Source organism: Andrographis paniculata, unplaced genomic scaffold (assembly GCF_009805555.1).
Source record: "Andrographis paniculata isolate CXL003 unplaced genomic scaffold, ASM980555v1 Contig74END, whole genome shotgun sequence".
Taxonomy (NCBI): domain Eukaryota; kingdom Viridiplantae; phylum Streptophyta; class Magnoliopsida; order Lamiales; family Acanthaceae; genus Andrographis; species Andrographis paniculata.
The window spans coordinates 427,310-434,935 of NW_026137611.1; the positions used below are offsets into that span (position 1 = coordinate 427,310).

The 7,626-nt window shown below is 35.1% G+C and overlaps 3 protein-coding genes across 3 annotated transcripts; 1 reads left to right on the forward strand and 2 right to left on the reverse strand.

Annotated features, from left to right (window-relative positions):
* Window positions 1-509: 509 nt before the first annotated feature.
* LOC127266055 (60S ribosomal protein L8-1) lies at window positions 510-2,215 on the forward strand. The gene is made up of 2 exons (XM_051296148.1): window positions 510-1,030; window positions 1,650-2,215. Exons 1-2 carry the CDS (start codon window positions 591-593, stop codon window positions 1,990-1,992), a joined length of 783 nt encoding a protein of 260 aa, XP_051152105.1. The 5' UTR covers window positions 510-590; the 3' UTR covers window positions 1,993-2,215.
* Window positions 2,216-2,772: 557 nt separating this feature from the next.
* LOC127265853 (desiccation-related protein PCC27-45-like) lies at window positions 2,773-3,279 on the reverse strand. Its single transcript, XM_051295870.1, has one exon. It carries the CDS (start codon window positions 3,277-3,279, stop codon window positions 2,773-2,775), a length of 507 nt encoding a protein of 168 aa, XP_051151827.1.
* Window positions 3,280-3,968: 689 nt separating this feature from the next.
* LOC127266054 (beta-caryophyllene synthase-like) lies at window positions 3,969-6,428 on the reverse strand. Its single transcript, XM_051296147.1, has 7 exons — window positions 6,223-6,428; window positions 5,869-6,148; window positions 5,378-5,753; window positions 5,068-5,286; window positions 4,857-4,995; window positions 4,525-4,773; window positions 3,969-4,454 (listed from the first exon to the last, which is right to left on the reverse strand). Exons 1-7 carry the CDS (start codon window positions 6,331-6,333, stop codon window positions 4,173-4,175), a joined length of 1,656 nt encoding a protein of 551 aa, XP_051152104.1. The 5' UTR covers window positions 6,334-6,428; the 3' UTR covers window positions 3,969-4,172.
* Between the last annotated feature and the right edge of the window lie 1,198 nt (window positions 6,429-7,626).

A 7,626-nucleotide genomic window follows, 5' to 3' on the forward strand; every position in this document is an offset into this window, starting at 1 on the left:
AAGATTTAGTGAAAGTAGACAATATAATCGAAATGGGGAGAGTGATGATAATGAATTCAAAGACACATATTTCGACTATTCAATATTATTATTATTTTGTATTACTTAACTTGTCCTATTAATGTATTTTTGTTTTGACATCAAAATAAATTTGATTATATTATTGTTTCAATTTATTGTTCTTATATAAAATTATAAATATTTTATAAAAAAATAAAAGTATATTAACAACATATTTTTGAATAATTATATCCAAATAATTTTTTTTTAAAAGGTTGTTTTTATTAAAAAAATAAAATTATCTAAACATAAAATCAAACACTTGTTCTTTTAATTTGGGTTTCTACTTCTATTTTTGGTTTTTTTTTTTTTTTTGAACTAATTTAAATGGGCCTTTAGTTAAATTTGGGCCGTACAAAATTTTCTAAAAATTAGTTAGATCCGCTTAACCTTAATGGGCCGATCCTTTTTTACTATTCTTTTCCCATTCTGCCAATTGGAAACCCTAATAATCCCCACTGAACGCACACGGCACATATACTCTTGAGTTCTCCTCGTCGGCGTCTTCGTGGTCCTCGCCTCTACCTCCAATGGGTCGCGTGATCAGGGCACAGCGTAAGGGAGCAGGTTCCGTCTTCAAATCTCACACCCATCACCGCAAAGGTCCTGCTCGCTTCCGATCGCTCGATTTTGGAGAGCGCAATGGTTATCTCAAGGGTGTCGTCACTGAGATTATTCACGACCCCGGCCGCGGCGCCCCTCTTGCGCGCGTCACCTTCCGCCATCCCTTCCGCTTTCAGCACCAGAAGGAGCTTTTCGTTGCCGCAGAGGGCATGTACACGGGGCAGTTTGTCTACTGCGGGAAGAAGGCCAACCTTGTTGTCGGGAACGTCTTGCCTTTGAGATCTATTCCCGAAGGTGCCGTCGTCTGCAACGTCGAGCATCATGTTGGTGACCGTGGGGTTTTCGCCAGAGCCTCCGGGGACTATGCTATTGTGATTTCTCACAACCCTGATAACGGGACAACTAGGTGTGTGCGTTTTTGCCGATTAATTTCTTCAACAAATACATTATTCTTTGATATTTTGGTGATTGAGATGTCTTTCCGAGATATGGCTCTTAATTTGCTCTGAATTTATCGCTGACTGCGTGTTAATTTTATCCTTTAATTGTTCTTGGTATGGATAGCCTATATGAATGTGGGTTTATGAAATTATACGAATTAAACCTCATCGTGAAACTTATTACATGACTTGTAAATTAACTTATCGAGTATATGGTGGCTTCAATATCTGCAAGACTGCAAGCATATGAATGTGTGTTCATGAAATTGTAGAGATTAAACCATTTTTTATTTTTCCAAGTAAAAAATTGAGTTGTGCACTTTAGTATAATGGCTTGGGTAGGATTTTTCAAGTATTGGATTATATTAATCTTCATCGCTTCTATAGGCCATCATATACGATCAAAGCTGTGATAATTTTAGCTTATACCTTGAGTAAATCCTTTGGATTCTTGTTTTAGCTGCGTTTGCATTTTTCCCCGAATTGCCAGTATGACTTTTGTGCCCAGGAAGGTTTATAAACTGTATGGACTGATGGTATACAATCTGTCTTTGGTTATCTTGCCAACTAATTGTATCCTTGCAGGATTAAGCTCCCGTCTGGATCCAAGAAGATTGTTCCCAGTGGTTGTCGAGCTATGGTTGGACAGGTTGCTGGAGGAGGAAGAACTGAGAAGCCACTGCTGAAGGCAGGCAATGCTTACCACAAGTTCAGAGTTAAGAGAAATAGCTGGCCCAAGGTTCGTGGTGTTGCAATGAATCCTGTGGAGCATCCTCATGGTGGTGGTAACCATCAACACATTGGTCATGCCAGCACTGTGCGCCGTGATGCACCCCCCGGACAAAAGGTTGGTCTTATTGCCGCCAGGAGGACTGGCCGTCTTCGTGGCCAAGCAGCTGCTACTGCTGCCAAGGCCGATAAGGCTTAGAAGAAAAGTAAGTTATTTTAGTTTAATTTGGCTGCTCTGTTTTCCGATTTTGCACCTCAGGGATTTTACACTACTATGTTATGGTTCGATTGTATACTTCAATTTTGTTGGAATCATGTATGTCTGATTGACGCCCATATTTGGAGTTATATTTTTCATTGAGTATTTACCCGTTCTTGCTCATATTTCAGAAGTTGGTATGAAATCAGAATATTTTACTTGACTCGTAGAAATTGTTGAACCTGTGCCGTTGATTGCCGTAAGCTTCTCTGTGTTTTGGGACTTCTAATGCTCTAATGACTTCCATGTAGTTTTTAACAATTAGTGTCTGTTGTACAATAAGCAAACTAATGGTGTATTTAGATTTGCTTTTGGATTTATTTTCTAATTTAGAAGTCTTTTGGGATTTGAATTTATTTGGAAAGATAATTGTGAAATGAATGAGTTTTAAAATGCAAGTAATATGTTCGATATCAAAGTAAAACATGTGCTTAAGTATTGGATTCAATAATAATGCAAGGAAAAGTTTTACTTTGAGGGAAAGATGGTGTTTTAGATGGATAGATTGTGTTTGATCAATCATGATTTTCAATTCTATGTAAGAATACACTGCCATTGTTAACCTCAGCAAAGTTACATCCTACTTTAATCATAAAATTATATTACTAACCTATATATATGCATATGATATGTATATACATCCTACAATTTCTCTTCTAATGCAAAACTATACACAATTATTAAAACTTAAGATCAAAGACTCAATTTCCCTCCCCCAAGTCACTTCTTCTCCTTCTCCTTCTCGGTGTCGGCCGCCGACTCCGATGGCGGCTCCGAATCCCCCTTGAGAAAGGAGGGCAGTTTCAACTCACCTTGATACGACATTGGAATGGTGACATTTCCGATGGCCGGAAGATCGACGATCAACCCCATTTCGAGCACGTAATCGATGTCCCAATCTGGGGCCACGTCGCGAACCAAGCTGACGATGGCGCTATGCGGCACCTTGACGGTGACCTCGAGCTCGGTGTCGGCCTTGGCCGAGAGCGAGCCCGGGTCAGGGATCGACCCTGTCGCCACGTCCCGCTCGGCGCTCTTGAATTTGTAGGTTATTTCGCCGATGGGAATGGAGACGCCGTATGGATTGTAGACCGAGACCTTGACGAGGTAGGTGATTCCATTGAAGCCAACACCCTTGAGATCCATGTCCTTTATGCTGGCCTCCGGCATCGGCATGTTCGACACCTTTTCTGTTATGAAATTCTTTGCATCGTCCACGATCCCCATTTTTTGTTGGTTGATTACTTGCTACTTTGGTTTCTTCAACAACCTTGTTCATACGTTCTTAATGGTTATATATATATATATATATATATCTATATATGTATATATGATTGGATGCACAGTGTGGGTTATGAATATTGTTGGCCGATTTTCACGGTGAATTGCATGTTTTGATTTATTTATTTTGATGGGTTTTGTTCTCTTTCTGTTATTGATTTCCCAATTTGAAATTTTGTGAGGCTGCTTTTCATTTGGCCTTATTTGTTGGAATATTAAAGAATAATGATTTCGGTAACTTTATAGTAGAATTACAAGAGGTAAAATTGACATTATAGATTCTGAATAATAATATCGAATTAGAGGAAGAAAAAGAATAATCAAAATCACATAGGTACCATGATCATCTATTATTTTTGTCATGTATAAAGTATCAATTGTGTTTTGATCTTTTAAAATTTTAAAAGTTTAGAAAAAATAAAAAGTTAATATTTTATTTGATGTTTTGCGAGATAAAAAGTATAATTGATGTGGTATGTTTTGGAAGTTTGTCAAATGAGTAAAAGTTTGTAACCTAAACAAAGCCCATGAATCTTATAAAACAATTATGGGTGTGTTTGTTTGTGGGTTTTGGATTTTGAGTTTGAATTTTTTAATAGTAAAAAGTTGAATTTGAATGGTTGTTTGATATGATATAAATTAAACCGAAAATAATCTGAATAGTAAAAAGCTGCGGTGAAAACCACAGAAAACACAATTTGACTTTCCCTTCCAATGGAAAAGGTGATATTTTGGAAGGGATATGATCAAAATACAACCAATGAAACCTACATGACAAAAGTCATTTTTATTGAACATAAATAGCTAGAGAATTAAATTTGCAAAACTTGGATTTCAATTTAGGTAACTACTGGTTCAAGCAGCACAGATTCTATAGCCTCCTTCATCTTAATTTTCGAATTGGTGTATCCATCTCCATCCTTGTAGATAAGATAAATGACTCTTGCTGAGTTAGCTATGGGTGTAAGCACCGGCAACGAAACCGCTGTCCGATAAAGACATTCTTGATTTATGTCCTTCCAAGCTGCCCTAACTTGTTTCTCAAGTTCATCGAATGCTTCCTCTTTTGTGGCATTTTTATCGTTCATGTAACACTCTACTGCCGATAGTTTCTTTTCGAACTGCACAAAAACACACTCATAATTTCACTTTGTGTTCATCGATGAAGTTAAATCGATGTCTGAAATTTACCTCATAGCCAGCCATGTCATCCATCAATCGAGCAATAAGTGATGTTGCGCGAACTATCGATGGTTCTCTTGAAACCCAATCGAAGTCTTCTTTCGAAACTAAACCTCCCATGCCGATTAATGATGTTACGGCGACCATCATATAGCCCGACGATGGAAGTCCAACCTTCATGTATTCTTCGAGCGTAGGGATTTCGCCATTGAACAATCTTTCAGCCTCTTTGAAGTATGCTTGCACCAATTTTTTCATCTACAAAAGTGCGTTTTTTTATGTCGCAAAATTAAATTAAGACTCAACAACTATAGTAATTATTATGCTCGCAATTTAATTACCTCTTCTTTTGCATAGTTTGTGAATGTTGCGCTATCTTCGACCCTCGCCAATTCTTCGATCTCTTCGTAGACATTTAAAAGTGCTTGATAACATGTTTTCATGTATGGAGGTAGTTTCTCCATTGCAGTTGTATCCCACCTACATTTTTGTTTCGAAATGTCTTAATTATTACATCCTCATGTGTATAATAATATGTATGTTAGATTTTACCTTGTGATTGCTTCGGTGAACTTTTGGAGTTCATCGAATGTTCCATGGACATCATAAATATCGTCGATGGTAGAAGCCAACATAATCACTTTGGACAATATAATCCTCCCAACATAGAATTGGGGTTCAAAATACAGTCCCAATATCCAAAAATAGCACTCTACCATCCTATCTCTTGCAAAGGGTAATTTAGTTCGAAAGTCTAAAGCTTTCCACCACCTACACACACAAAATAACTTTCAATAAGTAACTCAATATTGTTTAATTCACAATAAAATTAATTGCAAGAAACTACTTATGAATCCTTAACCTTGTAAGATCACTTATCTCCTTCTGATGCATCTTTTGGAGAAGATTGAAATCCAACTTAGCAAATGCAAGAAGTAACTCATTTCGACATTCATCTTGTCGATACATTCGAATGAATTTCGCAGCGTGAAGTCGATTCAAACTCTTGTGGATTGGGGTTTCTATGGCTTCTTCGACTCGCGCTGCGAGAGAAGTATCGCGAATCTTGGATACTATCGACTCAAGATGAGATAATGCAAACTCTTTTGCTAAGTCGAGAATTTCCTCTCCATGTATTCCATATTGTGCAGCTTCATACAAACTTAAAATACCTTCGACATTTTCTGCTAATGAATCTTTAAACTTCCCTTCCTCGTTCAAGAATACATCAAACACATCTATTACAAGAAATACATATATATATATATATATATGTTATCGCGCCGACTGAAGTTCATCCTTTGTTATCATGTATAAGAATAATCTTGAAATATATAGGACTTAAATTCTTACCCGATGAGATATTGTGTCCTTGTTGACGAAGTAAGCGAAAGCAAAGAGCAACGACGTAAACATCATTAGTATCTTTCTTGTGACCTTGTAGATAAGAATCATAGACAATCTTTAAGGTTTCATCGATTTCTTTCTCGAAATGGTAGCCCACTCCCAGGCGTTGTATTGCATCGATGAGCTCTAGTTTATGCAGTGAATCATTTGGTGTTGCAGAAAGTAGTTTTTTCACTTCTTCCTTCAGTTTCTGAAGCTCTTCCTCTTCGTTGCTTCTCGAACTTTCCTGCTCAATGTGTAATAAGATATATGTATAATAATTTGTTAAAGTAAGAGCAGAATGAAATCACAATATATTACCTCATGAGCTGAAGCATATGATAGAAACTTGTCTCCCCAAATGGTTGGGTGATATTTTACAGATCGACGAACATCCTCCAAACTTTGAACTGTCGATGCATACATCTCCATGTGTCTTAACACTTTTATTGGATGTCTTATGTTTCTCCTCTCTTTCTTTGTGTACTTTAGGGTTTATATAAAGGAATGGTTCTGGGACTATATGGATCTTTGGAAATTTCAGATTTTCAAGTTTATAATAAAAGTAATTTTTTTTTTAATATAAATAATAAATCAAATTATTATTTAACCTCAAATTCAAGTTCAAACTTTATATTCATTTACTTGATTGACGGTTTTTGATGGAAATATATATATATATATATATATATGGTAAGGTCGTGATAAACTTGATAAATACGTATAACCAAACAAACCCTTAGGTGTTTCATTTTAAATTTTGGTTTTGGATTTTTGTTTAAATAGTGCTTTGCATGTGATATGAGTGAAAACAATACCGTTTTGTTTTATTTTTTTGTGGTTTTAAGACAGATTTTTATTATTCAAAATCTTTATTTCTTTAAAAAACATAAAATTTATATTTTTATATTACTATATAAATTTATTTTATATTCAAAATATTATATCAACATCTATTTATATCACATCAAACCATTATTCAAATTCAATTTTTTACTATTCATAAATCCAAATCCAAAACCGCAAACCCACGGGCAAACACACTCTACATTTTTATATAAAATTACTATGATTACATAAAAAAAAAAAAAAAAATTGAAACAGAACTTTAAAAACTATAGTTAGAAATTTACAAATTGTCGTCAATGTGACATATACATGAGGCCACCTTCAACAGACTTCATTGAAGTTAATCTCCAAACATAGAGTTATATGTTTCAATCATCCATTTAAATTTGAAGAAAATGAAAAAGACTTTGTTATAGTTTACACTTTGTCTATATGTGATTATCTGTCAAACTCATGAAAAACGAGACGAGATAATAGTGGCAACTGCCCATATAACCCTTTAATTTAATAATATTGTGAATCAATCACTGTTTCAATAATCTTCAAACATTATAAAATGATGTAAACAATGATGGAATGAAAATAGTCATGAGAAAAATGTCATTTTAAAAAGTGTACAGTTACTTTGAAAATTACTAACTACTATCAAAATTTGTCAATCTATCATGTTGATTTTATTTTATTGTGCTCGAAATTAAAGAAATTTTACACAGCTCATAAGTCACATTATGTATGTATAGAGGGTGAATCGAGTTTAAACCCATGACGTCCACTCCACAACACATTTGATAGTAATTGCAATATTATAAAAAATTCAATAATATGAAAATATGTTACCATACTGAAAATATATAAGTAATACATATTTAATTTTAG

Excerpts from the sequence above, each read along its gene's own strand:
- LOC127266054 (XM_051296147.1), bottom strand. The coding sequence starts at position 6,333 with ATGGAGATGTATGCATCGACAGTTCAAAGTTTGGAGGATGTTCGTCGA. Across the intron at positions 4,996-5,067 it reads TTCACCGAAGCAATCACAAG|GTGGGATACAACTGCAATGG; the intron begins GTAAAATCTAAC and ends ACAAAAATGTAG. Across the intron at positions 4,455-4,524 it reads ATGACATGGCTGGCTATGAG|TTCGAAAAGAAACTATCGGC; the intron begins GTAAATTTCAGA and ends GTTTTTGTGCAG.
- LOC127265853 (XM_051295870.1), bottom strand. The coding sequence starts at position 3,279 with ATGGGGATCGTGGACGATGCAAAGAATTTCATAACAGAAAAGGTGTCG.
- LOC127266055 (XM_051296148.1), top strand. The coding sequence starts at position 591 with ATGGGTCGCGTGATCAGGGCACAGCGTAAGGGAGCAGGTTCCGTCTTC. Across the intron at positions 1,031-1,649 it reads CCTGATAACGGGACAACTAG|GATTAAGCTCCCGTCTGGAT; the intron begins GTGTGTGCGTTT and ends GTATCCTTGCAG.